General features: G+C 44.8%; 1 protein-coding gene across 5 annotated transcripts in view; it reads left to right on the forward strand.

Moving 5' to 3' along the window:
- KCNMB2 (potassium calcium-activated channel subfamily M regulatory beta subunit 2) overlaps positions 1-18,936 on the forward strand; it is a 312,693-nt gene that overhangs the window by 212,020 nt on the left and 81,737 nt on the right. The window contains exon 1 of one of the 5 annotated variants that reach the window (XM_081862819.1): positions 1,162-1,469. The exons of the other annotated variants lie outside the window; for them this stretch is intronic. Coding sequence (XP_081718945.1) covers positions 1,378-1,469 — 92 coding nt within the window. The 5' untranslated portion in view covers positions 1,162-1,377. Of the gene's footprint in view, positions 1-1,161; positions 1,470-18,936 lie in introns of those variants that run through there. 5 annotated transcript variants of the gene reach the window in all.

Consider the following 18,936-nt stretch of genomic DNA (forward strand, 5'->3'; position numbering starts at 1 on the left):
CAGAAGTAATTTCCCTTGAATTCAGTGGCACTCACAGCCTAATCCAACGCATGCTTGAAAGTGAGTCACTTATTCCCTTGTGAGCAAGGTTGGGGTTGTAGGCTATCTTTGAGTAGCATGCAATTTCTCCTGGCTAGCAAAAGTTAATTTAATGCTTGCTCTGAACCCCCCTGCCCTGGAGACTGGTTGTGTGGTGCACAGGCATCAACAAGAAATGTCACCAATTTCACTGTGTCTTAGCTGTGACTTTCTTTCTTTTTTTTCCATGTGAGGATATTGAAACATTTCAGGGGTGAGTGGTTTATTTGACATGGAAAATCAACTGAAGTACGGAATACTTTTGTGTTTTGCCCCAAGGTCATCTAGAAAGGCAGAGAAGTTGGTTTCAGGTGAAGCCTTGGCCTCTAGCTCAGAGTGAAAGATTGAGAGGCCCACTAAACTCATTTCTTCTTCTGACCTTTGCCAAGTTTATAGCAGTCTAAAAGTGACAGTGGAAGTTAGGGAAAGTTGAGCACCAAGAAGCCAAATGATTAGACTATGTTGTACATGCGCCTGAGTTAATGAGAATTGAATGTGAGTACTAATACAAGAGAAACCAGTTGCCCGTTTAACAAACTTCTAAGGTGGGGAAAGACTCTGTTTGCAGGTTTTGTTTATCCTTCATTGTACCTCAACCTATCATTTCTGTCTACTTCAAGCATCTGACAAAGTTGTTTGTTGCCTACAAATTCCACACCGAAACATGTTGGTTAGCCTTTGTTAGCCATGAAGCATCTTTTGTTTGATATACTGATTCTGTAAATTTCTCTCCTTTCATCCTGATCTATAAAGTGTGGCATCACATCTGTGTTTGTTACAGGAAACAAATGTTCAGATTTCCTCCCTGCCCCCTTTAATATATATTCTGAACTTGGGGGAGATGGACTCCTTTCTCTGCATTTTTCCCTCCCCTAACTTTGGTGTCAGTATAGAAACTTCCTTAACTCCCCGTCCCCAATGAGCCCCCTGGTTTGAAAGACGATATGCACTGCTGTCTCTGCTATGCACGACAACAGCTATGGCAGGGGGATCTCTTGGGATTCATCTGGCATGTTAAACTGCTGGGTTTGGATGGTTTTGCTTGGCAACTGACCCAATGTGAAAATCTTCTGAAGACCAATCAAGAGGCAAGGTCATCCTGTGAGCCATGCAGTTACTGCATGCTGCGCTGCCTAGCTGAAGACTGGCACGTGGGTCCGGGTTCACTCATTTGAGAGGCAGCATTATCAGCTTCTAGAGTGGAGGAGAGAGCATGCCCATTTGGGAACTGGCTTTCCTGGGTGATACGGGTGGTCCTTCAATGGACTCTGGTGGGAACCCATTCCCAGCCTTGCTCCGATGCCAGAACATATTCCACTCAAGGAAGGCACAACCAAGGAAAGGGGGAGATCTCCAAGAAGATCCAACTTGCCTGGCCCTTCCAAACACTGGTAAATATCTCTCTCTCCCTCCCCTGCTTCCTCCCTCTTTCTATCCCTTGAGCCTATGCTAGCTTTTAAAAATATCTCCCTAAAATTGGACATCCCTCTTCAGGACCATTGAGAGCGTCTACGCTGCTCCACGGGAGAGTGCACATTTTCACAAATGATGCTAAGAAGCTTTTGCACGGGGAAGTTTTACGTTGACTATAAATTCTAGCCAAATCTAGGTTCTACGCCGAAGTCTGGAAGATAGGAAAGGTTGTGCCAATACCAACTGAAGCATCGTTTGTAAAAATGGCCTGCACACTACATCCTTGTGCAGCTCCTTTATTCAGATTGATGTGTTGTCTTGATAGTCTATGTAAAATGATGGTGGTGATCTGAGCATTGTGAATATTTTTGGAATAATGAAGAATTTCCCAGTGAGGGACACTAGAGTCTTGAGATGGCGGAGAAAGCGTAGAGAGGAAAATGGAATGCGGGTTTTCCTCTTTCACCAATTTTGGCATAATTTGCCCACCTGAGTGGCTGTGATGATAGAGTGATGAATGGCAGAGAAGTATATAGTGAATTTCAGGCAGGTACATAGGGAGTGCTAATGTTTATGGTAATTGCTCAGAGGGACATAGTACTTATATTTTAACATGAAGCATTACTCAAGCTTGTCTATATGTTATTGAATTTAGGAGCTGTTGCCTCTAAACATAGAAGCATTGTGCTGGATTGGGACTAGTGATGAAGGAATGTCACTCCTTCATGTGTTCAAGTGTGATCTCTTCTCTGTTAATATATCCCAGGGCTGAGTCCTGAAACTGAAAACAAGGTCTGGAGCTGACCTTTAATAACCTTCCATTCAAATTAAGTGTTGATTGAAGTAAGAAAAAAACATTAGATCATTGGCATCAAATGATAGAGCTTGTCCTTCCGTTATAGTGCTACTTCTGGAGAAATACCATCCTGCAAGTACCTAGTTTTGCTTGGATCAGAAGTCAGGGAACACAAATGTTCTGCTTATGATGTTTGATCATTTCGCAGGTGCAAGTCATCACTTGAAGTTGTAATCACCAAGCGTTGAGCATGCAACTATGTGAACTTGCCCTCTGTCCCTCCGTTCAAAGGATTTAGTTTCTCACAGTCCATTGTTTTGATGGCATCTACAACTTATTTTATGGAGCAATGCAAGGGTCTCCCTGGGTAAGAGGCTTGTACCAGACTTTTGCAAGCAAAAACTCATTTAATATATCACCTAAATGACTGAGCTATGAATCAGAAAATCCTGGATTCATATCTTGCTTCTGTCCTGGACTTACTAGAAAGTCTTAGGATGTCACTATCTATCAACCTCTGCTCTCTCACGTCATCTACCCACATAGGGAATATAAATGTACACTTAGAGGCAAAGGTTTACTTTGTGTTGTGAGGGAAGGGGCATAGCTCAATAGCAGAACATCTGCTTGGCATGCAAAAGTCCTCAGGTTCAATCCTCAGCATGTTCAGGTAGGTCTGTCTAGGAATATCTTCTGCCTGAAACCCTAAAGTGATGCTGCCAGACAGCATAGAAAATTCTGAGCTAGATAGACCAATGGTTTGATCCAGTATAAGGCAGCTTCCCATAGTGTGTGAAATTATTCTTGGAAAACTCTTGGAAAACTTCACCTGTGCTCCCCATTCAGTGATAAGTTGGTAAAGTAAGGTAAAGGGACCCCTGACCATTAGGTCCAGGGGTTGTGGCACTCATATTGCTTTATTGGCCAAGGGAGCCGGCGTACAGCTTCCAGGTCATGTGGCCAGCATGACTAAGCCGCTTCTGGCGAACCAGAGCCGCGCACGGAAACACCGTTTACCTTCCCGCCAGAGCAGTACCTATTTATCTACTTGCAGTTTGACGTGCTTTCGAACTGCTAGGTTGGCAGGAGCAACGGGAGCAACTGAGCAACGGGAGCTCACCCCGTCGCGGGGATTCGAACCGCCGATCTTCTGATCGGCAAGTCCTAGGCTCTGTGGTTTAACCCACAGCGCCACCCACGTCCCAACAAGTTGGTAGCACACCGCAAAAGTCCAGCGCTGCAATCCACAAATTCATTTCTTGTAGGAATAAAAACTCTTGAGATATGCACAGTTCTTCCCACCCATATTGGCTGCAGGATTCCCTGTGTTACTGTCGGTCCTCAACCACAAGTTACATGCAAGGATGCAGACATGTGTAGTATGCCTGTCTACTCAGCCAGCAAACGTAATGTGATCTTTTGCTCAGAGTCATGGTGTACCATGGAGAGATTACATTATACACTAGTTTGTGGAGTAATTAGTACTCAGTCAACATAACAGAGCTTTGAATCAAAGAAGGTACAGTATTATTGCAAAGCCAAAACATTGATTAATATGCAGATTGTTACAGAATTTTAAAAGGTTGGTTAAGCAAGCAGAATTCAAATCAGACCAGCAGCATAGTTACAGCAAAGTAGGAAGGCTCACCTACCAAATATGGAGAAAAGGGGGAATTGAGAAACACCAGGCAAACAGAGTCTAATTGGTATAAGGGCGGGATTTAGATAAATAAGTGCCACTAGCAGCAGCAGGGCTAAGCTTGGGAACTGGAGGGAGGGGAAAGAGTCGAGATTTTTGAAAAGGAGAGGGAATATCACCTCCCCTGGGCCAGATAGAAAGAGATGGGAAGCAGAGCCTGGAAGTTGTTCTTGGCATAAGACTAACAAGGGTTCCTGGGGTCAGTTGCAGGCAGGATCTGGGATGAGCTGAGCCCTGCAGCTGCATTGTGTAGCTTCCTTGTGGGGCTGGCATGCAGCAATGCACTCCCTGGGATCCTAACTAACCCATGTGTAAAACAGCAAACATAGAGAAGGGAAGGGAGACCTAGGAATCAGGGGTGGAAGGGAGCCATGCTGTCTCATCGAAGGGGGTTGGAGCAGTATGAGTGTCCCATGCGATGGACCCTACAAGAAAACACCCAGGGCATGTTCATCCTGGCTCAGCCAACTGATCTGTGGACATAGCAGAGGGAGGTGGAAGTTAGGCTGGATCCTCATTCAGCTCCATCGTATGGCCTGGAAACCCAGCAAGGACATTTAAAGGCTTGCTTTCCCACTGCCAGGCTTAGGGAGAAGCAGCTGCAGCAGCGCTGCTTTTGAATGGAGTACAGATCAGGTGTAACTTTATCGTGGCTTAACAACACCGGTTCTCTTTATGCTGGCATTTTGTGTGTAGGATGGCTCCCAAAGCCATCCTAAGATATGTCAAAGCTCTTTACCCACAGGGTCCAGGAGCACTAAAACACACAGTAAAGTTCAGTACACACATGCAAGTATTTATAAGTGTCAACCAGTAAAACACTCAAAAGAAAAGCAAGAGACTCAAAACAAAATTACTGAGGTTGAAAATGTTAAGCGGTATAGTCTAGTGGTCAGCAGTGGGATAATGCTAGGGCAAAAAAAAAGAGAGATACATTTCCAAGAAGCATCTAAAAAACACACTACTTTGGGCTAGTCAGTGTGACACCCTCGAAATGTTGTTGGACTACAACTCCCATCAACCCCAGCCAGCATGGATGGTGGTCAAGAATGTTGAGTTTCATAGTCCAACAACATTTAGACTAGAGGGCATCGCATGAGCTATGCCTGCACTATGGACTGTGCCTTCTGAATGCCAGTAGGGCATGTGTTACAGAGGACAGGCAGTGGTGGACCTACAAGCTTGAACCATCATGGGGGCCCCTTCGCAAGCAGCAACGAGGTCTGGCTAACCACTGTGATCTTCTTCAATGGGGTTGTTCCATGACAGATCACCACACCTTTACAATGTCTGTGCTACTGATTCTCAAACTTTGGGATTGTCGAAATATTTGCAATCTTGAGGAGACACGTGAAAAAGAGCCTCAGAGGATGTTTTCAGGGTCCAGGTTAGTTCATGTGGGGAGAGGCCGTCTTTGAGCTATTGTGGTCCTGGGACATTTAAAACTTAATGGGTCAAAACCGGCACTTTGAATCGGGGCAATATGCTCAAACCAGCTTGCCCCCGGGGAACAACCTAACTCCAAATTCTCACCAGTTTACAGACCTTCTTCAGAAGCAGCCCTACATATGGAGGCGCTGATTGCAGCTATTACAAAGGCGGCATTTTTTCATCTCTGCCAAGCTAAGCAGTTGGCTCCTTACCTCTCTCGCCCTGACCTAGCCTAACTTGCTCTACGTGGGGCTGCCCTTGAGACTGACCCCAAAACTCCAGCGGGTGCAGAATGCCGCGGCGAGACTCCTTACGGGGTCTTCGCTTAGAGATCACATTCATCCGGTGCTATACCAGCTGCACTGGCTCCCGGTGGAGTACAGGATCAGGTTTAAGGTGCTGGTTTTAACCTTCAAAGCCCTATACGGCCTAGGGCCCTCGTACCCACGGGACCGCCTCTCCTGGTATGCCCCACAGAGGAACTTACAGTCTTCAAATAAAAACATCTTGAAGGTCCCAGGCCACAGAGAGGTTAGGCTGGCCTCAACTAGAGCCAGGGGTTTTTCGGCTGCGGCTCCAACCTGGTGGAACGCTCTGTCACAAGAGACAAGGGCCCTGCAGGACTAGACATCTTTCCGCAGGGCCTGCAAGACAGAGCTGTTCCGCCAGGCCTTTGGTCAGGGTGCAGCCTGACTCCCTCCTTTGGCAATCTTTACAAAACTTTAGTTTATGGTTGCCATCAATTTTGATTTTAATTAATTTTTATAATGTTTTTATAATGTTGCACTACTTTAGTGTTGTTAGCCGCCCTGAGCCCAGCTTTGGCTGGGGAGGGCGGGATATAAATAAAATTTATTATTATTATTGTTATTGTTATTGTTATTATATAATGCATTGCAATAGAGGTTACCAGAGCATAGACAACAGTAGTTAAGCTACCCATCTCCAGCTGTCCAGCCTCCTGCCAAAGCTGATGGAAGGCCACTCCATGCCACAGAGGCCACCTGAATATCTTAAGGAGAAGCTGGTTCACTGCCTCAAGTGTCTTAGAGAAGGACAAGAGAATGATGTAGATTTAAAAAAAAAAAAAAGTATACTGGCATAGTGTGTGTCTCACTTATGTGACTTTCCCCCTTTTGCTCCCGACTGGAATGGTCTCTGTCTGTCTGTCTCTATCTATCTCCAGCATCTTGCTAAAGGCTGCCAGTATCATTTTGCTCACATGGAACCTCTTTAAATGCATCTCACATTTTCCCGCTATGCAGGTGCAGGCGCTGGGAGCAATTAATCAAGAGATGTGAGCCACTCTCGGTGCCGTTGACTCATTTCTCTCACACCCAGTGGGCCAGTGGAGACAAACTCGGGTAGCCAGGTGTCATAGCTGTCCTGCTACCTGCTGCGGACTTTAAGGCTCGCTAAGTCCATTGATCTTGCACATCGCAACCGTGTATTTCACTGGAAGCTGATCTCAGACAGCAGTTTTGCTGTTGGCGCTATTATTATCATTATCATGGCAGAGATGCAAAACGTTTTTTTGAAGAGATCTCTTTAGAGCTCAAGGGAAAACTAGAGTCAGCTAGATTGAGGGCTGAACTGATGAAAACATAGTTGTGCAGATTTAGTCACTGTTTCTTAAGACTATAGTCTGTTAAGCAGGAAGAAGAGAGAGAGTTGTAGCTCCCAATCCAAGCTGTTCGCCGGGATGCCTACGATTCAGACATGGCATAGTGGTTAGAGTGGAGGGCTAGGAGACCAGAGTCCAAATTACTACACAGCCGTGAAGCTCACTGGGTGACCTTGGGCCAGCCACCCTCTCTCAGCCTAGCCTACCTCACAGGGTTGTTGTGAGGGTAACATGGAGAAGGGAGAACCATATAAGCTACTTTGAGCTCCTTGGAAGAAGGTGGGATGGAAATGCAATAGGAATTAATAAATATTAACTTCATCCAGCATCTCACTAGAAGTGCACGGGCAAGCCATTTTTCTCACAGCCTTATCACCCCATCTGTAATATAAGGATAATATTATATCACTGGCCTACCTTACAGGGGTATTGTAAGTCATGCTGTCCCAAGGGACAGTCTCTGACGCATACTGAGATGTTGGCTGTATATAACTTGGAGCACTGGGAGGGAGTGTGCTTGCATTCTCTATGCTGGGCCCATAGGAATGTATTTTTGGCATACAGCTCAAAGGAGCTCTCAACCACATGCTTTCCCTTCCATGACTAATAGGCTTCCAGAAGATTTTGATCAGAGTTGTACCCCTCTCCCTCAGTGCCAAGGCTCCAATCTGGTGCCACCCTGGTGTCCTTTGCAGAGAGATTCGCCTGGCACACGCATTGTTGCCTTGTTGGCACCAGGAAAAGACCTTTTCCTTTCTCTGGCTGTTAAATCTCCTAATCGTTTTTTTTTTTTAATGGTTTGAGTCCATAGATGTTTATTGAAGCAAGAGGCTTTGCTGGTGCTGTTCTGATTCACCTTTTGTTGCTGGTTTTTATTCCATGCTGGTGAGAGGATTTTATGGTTTTATTAATCTGTTTGATTGTTTTGATGGTCAGTTGTCAGCTATTGAAATTTCTTGCCACTGGGTGGCCTAAAAAATGCAAAATAAATCCAACTCAGGTCCCTCTCACAGTGAATTTTAGTCAAAGAGAAAATGGACGTCATCATGACATCCATTAATGAATCACCTCTGGAGATATTTTGCTTGGCTAGACTATGTAAGTGGTTGAGCACATTACAAAATGGTTTCTGGACCATACTTTGCTTGCCAGGAAAGGGGAGTCAAGCGAGTCATCAAGCAGGCAAAGTTAGCTATTCACCTCCTTACCCACTCAGCCTTTTCCTGAGCCATCAGGAAAGGATGGCATACACTCCAACATGTTGAGTCTCCAAACCAGGACATGTGTCTTCACGCCTCTGATCCCGCACGAGTCATGTGACCCGCAGAAGATCACAGAACCCAAAAGATGTGCTTTTGGGGGAACATGCTCTCATGGTGTTTTGGGGTGCCATGAAAGATTGTGGCCCTCCAAAAATAGCTTTTTCCGGAGCAAGATCTTTGTGTGAAATCTCATGAGAGCACAGCAACCCAAATGCCCACTGTGCTCTCACGTGAAAAAATTGGATGTCCCAGTTTTCCCAGGACATTTGCAGGGTATGGGATAGCTGATAATGGTGCACAGCAGTTAGCGAGATCCGTGCAGGTGCCCAGCCTAGGCAATGCAGAGTGCCAGATGTGCATGTAGGGTCTATACTAAAGGTAGTGATCCTTTTAAAGCTTGAGGGTCACACTCTGTTCTGGGCAACATGCCAGGAGTGGGTGGAGAACCAAATGTAACTTTGACCTCCCTCGACAGATTGGCCCATTTCGACCCAATAGCTCATGAACGTGTCTGGATGATCAACGCAGACAGCTTCCTGCCCCAAGCAACTACAAGGACTTGAGCATCTCACCTTCAGTGATTGCAATGAGACTGTTTATGACAGAATTGTATCCTAATGAGCAGGCGAGGGTGCCTGAAATCTCGCCACCAGTGAGGGGTCAAAAGCACCAGTCACCAAACTTCAGAGACATCCATATATACAGTGGCGCCCTGCAAGACGAACGCCTCGCAAGAGGGAAAACCCGCTAGACGAAAGGGTTTTCCGTTTTGGAGGCGCTTCGCAAAACGAATTTCCCTATGGGCTTGCTTCGCAAGACGAAATGTCTTGCGAGTTCCTGCGGGTTTTTTTCCCCTTCCCCCCCCCCTTTTCCTAAGCCGCTAAGCTGCTTATCAGCTGATCCGCTAAAAGCCGCTAATAGCGCTAATCCGCTAAGCTGTCAATGGGCTTGCTTCGCAAGACGAAAAAACCGCTATACGAAGAGCCTCACGGAACGGATTAATTTCGTCTTGCGAGGCACCACTGTATTTAGTGAATGCATACCCTCCAACATTTCTCCAATGAAAATAGGGATGTCCCATTTGATAATGATAATTTTATTATTTATACCCCTACACCTCTTACTGGGTTGCCCCAGCCACTCTGGGAGGCTTCCAACTTATATAAAAACATGATAAAACATTAAACATTTTTTAAAACTTACCTATACAGGATTGCCTGTGAATGTCTGGGTGAGACTACATTTAAAAGGAAAGGCCTAACCTGTTGCTAGTTTCTCTTTCATTTCCCCAGTCATTGTAATAAGGCAAAAGATGGATCCTTCAAAACATCGTTCCTTTTTTTTAAAAAAAAAAAAAAAACTTTCTCTCCTCCTCTGTAATGCCTAGATAAGCCATATGGAGTGAACCACTGTCTCTGTCTGCAGAGTAGGACGGCAACCGGGCAGGCAGGCGGCCAACTGGAAAAGCAGCGACGATAGAGAACCAGGGCAGTAGGCCAGCCCTGCATTCTTCACGGAAATACCAGATGACCTTTAATACGGAGACTGGCAGTGCTACAACGCATTCCTTCCCCCAAGCACAGCCAAAGCACACTCGCTTGCCTCTCGGTTTATCTGAAGGAGCTGGCGGAGGCTGTGGTTGTAGACTGCCGAGCTCTCAAGGAGATGGGCAAAATGACAGGCTCATCATTTCCGTTTGGATTCAGTCAGCTCTGGCAGAGTAGAGCAGCTGCTGACACTAAGGGCTTTTTTCCCCCCGCACAGGGGATGGCTTAGAAAGCATCCTTCTCTGCTGCACCAGAACTGAAGTCCGTATCTGCACTATACATTGATAGCAGTATTACACTGCTTTAAACTGCCATGGAGCTTGTTAGGGTGCTGAGAGGGGCTAGGAGACCACTCTTCCCTTCATAAAGGTAAAATTACCAGCATTCCCTGGGAAAGCAGCGTCTCCTAACAATTCTCCTCTGTGAATTGTAGCTCTATAGGGTGGGGAGAGGGGCCTCCTAACAATTCTCAGCACCTTTGACAAACTGCAATTCCCAGGATTCTTTGGGGAAGGGCATGGCTGCTTAAAGTGGTACAAGAGTGCAGATGTGCCCAAAGACTAGTTAAGGATAATCGTTTATTTCTCTGAAATGGGAATGTTTGTTTATGTTGAATTGCTGTGTATTTTTAGCCTGGGGTTCTTCCTCTGGCAATAGCTCTCTCATATGATTGGCTGACTGTGAGTCACATGAGAGAGGCATTCCATTCTGTTGTGACTGTTATTCAAGAACTGTCGTTTTTAACTGCTTTTTTCCCCTGTATGCCTCTCTCTCTGCGTGTTTGAGGAGAATGGCTGCCGAGAGAGACTTCTCAAAATACTGTCAAGGACAGTGTGTGTCAGTGTGATCTGTCTGAAGTGAGACTGACAGAGGAGATCCCTAAATGTTAAAAGGGATAAACCTGAGCATGAGATTGCAAATATATTCTTCAAATTTATGTGTTTATGAAAGTAAAGGTTTTTTTAATATAAAGAGTCTGAACATTGCATATCATCAAATTTTATTTTTATTTATATACACAACAGTCCTCACATAACTCTGCAGAGGTCTCAGTTCAGCAGCATTGTGCCTGAGAAGACCTCCTTGAAAAAGAAATCAGCTTTTCCTGATTTTCTGATGCCACAAGCCATTTTAGACTGGCACCACTAACTATAATTTCCCACATTCTTCGGGGGAAGCCAGTCCAGCTAAAGTGGTAGAAAACCAATGTATAGAGCATGGGTGTGAAATCTCCCATTCTTGGAGGCATGGAAACCTCTAGGCCTCTGGCCTTTGGCACTTTTCCCAGATCACATCCCTGCTGGCCGTGATTCACACTCTCATTGAGAGCTTTTTTGCCTGACTGGAATATGTCCTTGAATTCTGACAATGCCTTCTTATTTGCCTGGATGGAGAAGAGAGTGCTGGATGAGTATGTATGGAAACTAGGAACAGGATCTTCCCCTTTAAACAAAATTACAACACAGAAGTCTGTGCTATAAGGATATATATTTACTTACATAAAGTTGAAGACTCGATTTAAGCAGGAAATAGTGGAATAAGTCAGGTAAAATATTTTTCTAGATTACAAAATACATGGTTTAGATCAAAGATGGCGTCTGTGCTCAGGGATGCACAAATCCTGCATCTTATGCCTATGGCTGTATCACGAGAAAGAGAGTGCTCCTGAGGTGGAAGTGATAAGGATTACTGGTATGTTCCTATAGTTACCCTTCCCACTTGAGCAAGCAGAGGATGTGACCTCAAAGAGTGTCCTCTAGGAATTTACAGAGAACTCTGTGTGCTTAACCCTGTGCTCACCTAGCAAACATGGAATGTTATATTTTAACCAGGACATCATTTTCCGACAAAGGTTCCTCCACCCTAGTCTGTACTGACCAGCAGCAGCTCTTGGAGTCTTCCCAATCCCTGCCTATAGATGTTGATGACTGAGACCAGGACCTTCTGCATGCAAAGCATGTGTTCTCCTACTGAGCACAGCCCTGTCCACATGGAGTCAAAGCACAGATCTGGAGATTTATCAGAAAAGGTCTTTTGGGCTCACAACATTGTACAACTATTGTTCATTTCCCCCCTGCCCAATTCTGCTTTTGTTGAGTCTTAGAATTTGTACCCTCTTCTCTCTCTGCATATCTTTTGCTGATGCTCCATCAAACTCTCAGGCAAGGTCACCTCAATGTATTTTGGATTCTCCCATTATTGCCTTGTTTCAGCCAAATTGTGTCATTCCACAGCACGGCCGTTACTTACTGTAAAAGCTGGCTTCCAACCAGATTTCTGGCTATGGTCTTGTCTTGGCTCAGTTAGATATGGGGAAGAGGAGGAGGGAACCAGATTAACTGAAATGCCTAAAGCTATGGCCTGCCGGTTCACTCTGGTCAAGCACGGATAAAAAAAATATGAAGCAATTTCATTCGTTTCCGCAGAAGGTTTCCTGAGAATCTCGTTCAGGAGGATGAGCTTATATCTGCCCACTAAACAACTCTGCCGTTTCAATTCCACGCACAGTAGCTCCCACAGCCAAAGCCTCTGCAAAATCGAAGCTTAACCCATTCCCCAACTGACACTGGATGTGACTGGAGCCTTTTTCATCTCCTTCTGCAATTTGGTGATGAGCCTTGACCTCCAGAAGGGACGCTCCAGTCCATTGCTGCAGAATGTGTGGCTTTTGAAGTATTTTGAATAATACTTACAGCTCATTCTCATTCCTTGTTGCTTCAAAACTCCAGCCCTTCTGGCATGACCGTTGTTTTGGTTCTGCTGTTACAGGGATGGAGAACAATTTCAGACTGAAGGCTACATTCCCTTCTGAACAACCTTCCAAATGCCAGTGTTGGGCAGGGCTAGAGGCAAAAGCGAGGAGCGACAAATGTAAAATTCACCTTTTTTTATTTCTCCACGCCTCTCCCTAGCCTCCATCTAGAGAAGCGAGAGACATTATCAGAAGTCAAGGACACATTCCAGCTGAAATAAGCACAGAGAGTGTGAAGCAGGGTTCGTGAAAACCCAAACTGCCGTTTGCTCCATTTAAGTGCTAAAGAGAGGTTTTCCCCGGGGGGAAGCAGCGGGAAAAGAGGAAGTGTACATAAGCCCTGAGACTGAAGGGAGGAAGCTGACTGGCAGTTCCATCCTCTGAACTGGTTGCAAGTATGAAGGCAGGCAAGTCTGGGCTGGCTGAGGTCAAGTTGAAGTTAGTGGAGTGGTGCCCCTTCTGTTAGGATATTCCGTTCCACCTTAAAAGGAACAGGCATGATTGTTGTGTGTCACATGCCTGTTTACAGTCCAGCACAGCTTGCTGGGAACTTCCGTTTTGTGTATAGCTTTTGCTTACGCTGCTTGCTTGGACATGAAAGGGAGAAGTCATGTTTTCCCTTTGTCCTGAATAAACTGCTTGTAAATTTGCTTTACATATGCCTCTATCTGCCCTTCTGTTGCGAAGAGTTAATTACTCTGCTTATTAGAGCGTGCTCCAGCTTCTGAAGAGTTCTGAAGCTGCGGGTCACTGTTTCATGCTGTGCCAAGGACCGGAGATCACCCGGCTGCCGGCCGGTGGGCTGGAGCCAGCTGGGGACCTGCAAATTGGCCCCGTTTCCTTGGACACATCTCAATACCTTCATCCTAATAGACCAGCCTCTGCTGCTACTGCCTTTTGTAGATCCATAGACTTTTAGATGGGACTCTAACGCAACTCCCTTGCTCAGTTAAGGACCTGAGATGCAGGATGTGGCTACAGCATCTCTGAAAGATGCCTATCTAGCCCCTGCTTAAATGCCTCCAGTGAAGGAGGAGCCAGCCACCTCCCCAGGCAGTCTGTCCCACTGTCCAACAGCTCTTAGGACCTCACTTGTTTAGCTGAAATGTGCTTCCCTAGAATTCCCATCCATTGGTTCTAGCCCTGCCCTCTGGAGTAACCAAGGACCAGTTCCAAGAACAGTGGAAGCTTTCTGGCTCTCTGCATGTAGAGCAGGCATCTGGATGTCATCAAAGCATCAGCTGATGTGGGATGATATCACCATGATTCAGCGGGGTGGCTCGGCACAACTGTGCAGTCAATAGCCACCCACTGCAACATCATGAAAAGCTGGTAGTCAGTGCTCCCACCCTTTGCCTCCAGACATGCCTATCTTCATAGTACCAAGGAATGGCCCAAGACCTTTTGAGCCATCTTCTTTAATTACATAATTTCCTTGCTGCATTTCTAGGAACTGGTTCCTCAGGCATGTTGTGACTGTTTTCAAAACCCTCCATGGAAGCACAGTGCTGTGCAAGCCTTGCTATCACGGCTCAAGGAAGAGAGTTAAGTGGCTATCCCTACTTGGCCGTTGCACCCAGTGTTGTACGTAGGGAGCAAGAGATAATTAGTGTGCAAACATATGGGCTATCTCTGCTACTTGCTCTTGAATTGCAGCTTCCAAAAAAAACCCAGGGCTGTGATTTAACATCTGTTTCTTGTTTCAGCCACTGTGCAAAGGACAGTGAGCAGTAGGCAGAAGATGCTCAGAATGTTTTCATGGACTTCTGTTGCCAGGGCAACTGCCTCCTTGTTATCTGTGCACTCGCCACATCCATCTCACTTGGGTATTTGCTCTCAGAGAGCAGGGAATATGTCAGGCCTTAGGGAGTAACAGAGGAAAGGGAAAGGATAAAAATACACAACACCTATAAATCAGGATTACATTTATTTCCCTGACATTGGTATGCACTACCCTCATGTGTCATGGGAACACAGAACTAGGGGCGGGTTGGGAGCAAAACATAGCACAATCACAGATCATTCTTGCTAGAAACTATTGTGGCTCTATTCTGTTTGGTATTACTAGGCAATGCATGGACATTAAGTATTATGCCAGGAAAGATCCCAAATTGCTTCTCATGATGCCCATAGTTACAGATCTTCACCCATGGATGTTTCACCTTTTGTCAAGATGTCAACTTCTGGAATATCTTGTTTACTTCCCTTTGTCAAGGCTTCAAGGGCTGATGCTGCTGTCTGTTAACTTTGACCTGCTTCCCAGGGTCAACTAGATGACACAGAAACTAGGTGCCATCAGAAAACATAAGTTATTCTTGAATTATCTGCATAGCGTTGGCAAACGAACCAGTGGTTAGTTGGAAGCAGTCTTTCTACCAGTGTAATACCCAGCCAAACTTCCACTCGTCCCGCCACTGAATCAGAACAAATGTTTTCCCAGGGAAATTGGTGGGACATACGAAAAACCACTCGGACATGTGGAGACAAGTGGGAAAGCCCTCAAACTTGCGCTTTCTAGGCATGGTTCAAGTGAAAGTGTGGACGAGCCCTTAGCCGCGATAACTCATAGATAAGTCCCAATGGGTTTAATGAGGCTTACTCCTGAATAAACATAGATTGGATGGTTGGGGAGAAATCCAGTTGTAAAGGATTGTTGGAATTGGTGTTAAGTGGCTGGAGAGGAATGCCCATCAGTAGAACAGCACATACACTAAGTGGAGCTTCAACGCCTGGTGTTCCCCCACTAGAATGTTTCATGGGCATTCATGAAAGGCCATGGGTGAGTGGAATGTCATCTGTCTTGCATGCAGAAGATCCCAGGTTCAATCCCTCATATCTCCAGGTTGGGCTGGGAATTGCCCCATGTCTGAAATCCTGGAAAGCTGCTTCCAGTCCGTGTAGACAACACTGAGCGAGATGGAGCAATGGGCCTGACTCAGTCGAAGACAGCTTCCTATGATGTATCGCCAATGGTGACTGTCTGGCAATGGGGTTAAAACAGAGTATTCTGGAGGTGTGCTGGGGAGGCTTTGTCCAAAAAAAAGAGGGGCTCAGCCTTGGAACTGATGTGGTTCATTCCCTCCCACACAGCTCAATGGAAGGGGCAAAAGGGGGAGAAGAAAAGTTTCTGTCCCACACCTCCCACACCACCCCCGTCTGCATTGGTAGATCTGGCATTTCCTATGGCAATCATTTTATACTTCCCTGATAAGAATATTTATGAACGTTTATCATCACCATTATCCTCTCTGCATCCCAGTCAGCCAAATGCTACTGGTTGCAACAAGAGAGCCAAATGCTATTAACATCACAGAATGGTTGCAATCAAGGGATGGGTATGTAAATATCCATGCACAAAAATATAGATTGTATTGACTTTCCACAGCCACATGTGCATACATATATCCAGTCCATTGCTGCTTCAGAAGAGGTTTCTAAGAATCCTCCATGTTTAAAACCAGTGTGGCGTAGTGGTTAGAGTGGTGGACTAAGACCTGGGAGATGACGGTTGAAATCCCCACTCAGCCAAGTTCAGTGGATGACTTTGGTGATATGGGAAGGAGGGGAAGAACCATGTGAAATGTGAGATATAAATGTAGCAATAAAATAAAATAACATCATTTGTATTGAGGGGCAAGGGAGCTGCAATGGAGAGGTCACTGTATACAAATCTAGCAGGTTAGTAGCAATATTAAATCTGGAGAAACTTATTGGTTGCATTTTACAAAAACACTCTCTCCTCTTTTTTTGCTCTCTGTGGGGCAGTTGGTTTTTGAGTTTTTAAAATATTTTTTAATAATTTTATTGAGAGAAAATTAATGCATACAAATAACACTAATACACCTCAAAACAAATAACACAAATATACATAGAATAGGTATAGTCCCTACAAACTCAAACAAGACACCTTATCCACCTCCCTCCACCAAAGCTCGACTTCTTTAAATTTTAATTTGATTAGTTCATTGCATTTCTAAGAATTTTTATCTCTTACAACCATTCCTGATTTCATTTTCATCTTTGCTTTACCTACTTACTTACTTAATCTATACTTACTAGGCATATATTCATATTCTCACATCTACTTTACATATTTAATCTATGCATATTAGCATATATGTTTTTAGAATAGTATTTTTCCATGTATTCTTCAAAATAATTCCATTCTAGTTTTAAATTTTGATTTGTTTGGGATCTTATGGCTGCTGTTAGTTTTGCCAATTCTATGTATTCACTTAGCTTATAAATCCATTATTCTTTAGAGGGTATTGCCTCGCTTTTCCGTTTGCTGGCTAGAACTATTCTAGCTGCTGCTGTGGCATATAAAAAATTACTTTCTTGTTCTGTGAGATATCACTCCTTATTATGCCCAGTAGATATGCCTCTGGGTTTTTTTCTATGGAAGTCCTGAGCATTTTTTAAACTCATCATGTATTATATCCAATAAGGTTTTAACCTTTTCACATCTCCACCAAGTATGAATCATTGTTCCTTCAGCTTTTCCGCATTTCCAACATAAGTTAGACTTTAGCTTGTAAATTTTTGCGAGTTTGGTTGGTGTCATGTATCACCTAAATAACATTTTTATAAAGTTTTATTTAATAGAGTAGCAGGTTGCAAAGTTAATATCTACTTGCCATAGCCTCTCACACTGAGAGCCAGTGTGGTGTAGTGGTTAAGAGCGGTGGACTCATAATCTGGTGAACTGGGTTTGATTCCCCGCTCCTCCACATGCAGCTGCTGGGTGACCTTGGGCTAGTCACACTTCTCTGAAGACTCTCAGCCTCACTCACCTCACAGAGTGTTTGTTGTTGGCGAGGAAGGGAGAGGAGAATGTTAGCCGCTTTAGGGTAGTGTTAGGGTAGTGATAAAGCAGGATATCACATCCAAACTCTTCTTCTTCTTCTTCTTCTTCTTCTTCCCACTGTTCTAAATAGATAGCCCTGCTGATGTCTTGGGGCCATTTTATCTGCACCTCCTTTAAAAGTTCATCCTTCAGGTCCCACTCCAATAGGAAATCATACATTTCTGATAAAAGTTTCTTGTTATTTTTTAATAATATTGATTGGAATTTTGAATTTTCTTTACCAAAACCTCTTTTGATGTCTGATTTAAAGACACTATTCAACTGATGGTATTGGAACCAATCAGATGCATGTTGCCTTAACTCCCCGAATGATTTTAACTTTAAGTGGCCTTGGTCTTCTGTTATCAACTGTCTATAGGAGGGCCAGTGTCTTTCCATGTTCAGTTTTTTAACAGCATGTGCTTCCAACGGGGATAACCACCAAAGAGTTCGTGGCTCCAGTAATGGCCCTGTGGGGCAGTTGTGTTAGCCATGGGTTGGTCTTGCTTCTCCCCAGAACCTAACTACTAACCAATGTGGTCCTCTACAATTGCATGTCTTGGCCAGAAGAGGGCTTTGTCAGCTCATATACACCTTCCTGGTTGGCCCTGTCCATGGCTCCCCATTGGTCCCTTTTGACGCTTGGTAGAAAAGCTTCTCAGCCAAGCTTAGACCTTGGTCTGCGTGCTGAAGTGAAACCTCCAACTTCTGCTCCCCAGCCTTGTTTGTAATTTGAACTGTAGTTTGTTAAGCGTACTGAGAATTGTTAGGAGACCCCTATTCCCCTCACGGTGCCACAGTTCCCCACATGGTTTAACCATCGATCCTCTTCCCTGGAAACTTTGGGAAGTGTAGCTCTGAGGGGAAGTGGGGTCTCCCTCAATTCTAAGCACCCCTAACAAACTCTCCTGCATTGCAGAGGGTTGGACCAGATGATCCTCAGGATCCCTCCCAAGCCTGGATCAAAGAAGCTTTTCAGTTTAAAGCTTTGTAAATTTAAACAGGGAAAACAGGTAGAGAAAAATGGGACTCCACATTGCCATCTGGCAGCACAATGTTATATCGCATATACAGTGCATATAAATCACTTTTTCTTTACCAGGCTAGCTGAGTCCCAACTCTACAATTCTATGGTTTTATGAAAGTACATACCCAGGAGTCTTTGGAGAAAACCATGGCTGATTAAAGTGGTATGATACAGCTTTAAATACACAGTGCGGATGGGACCTACACTTCTGTTAACGAAGCCTGAGGCTCCATTAACTTTTTTGGCAGCTACATCCCACCACTAGTTCATGTGTAGCTTGTGGTCAGTTAAGATACAGAGATCTTTTTCACATGTACTGCTGCAAGGCAAGGTTTCACTGGTGGGCTGCAGTAAATGCAGGCCTTTACATTTATTTCTATTGAATTTCATCTTATTGGTTCTGGTCCAATGTTCTATCCTCCTAAGATTGGTTTAAATATTGAGTCAACCTTCAGACGCCC

Source organism: Podarcis erhardii (assembly GCF_964252035.2).
Source record: "Podarcis erhardii genome assembly, chromosome: 5".
In the NCBI taxonomy this organism is placed as follows: Eukaryota; Metazoa; Chordata; class Lepidosauria; order Squamata; family Lacertidae; genus Podarcis; species Podarcis erhardii.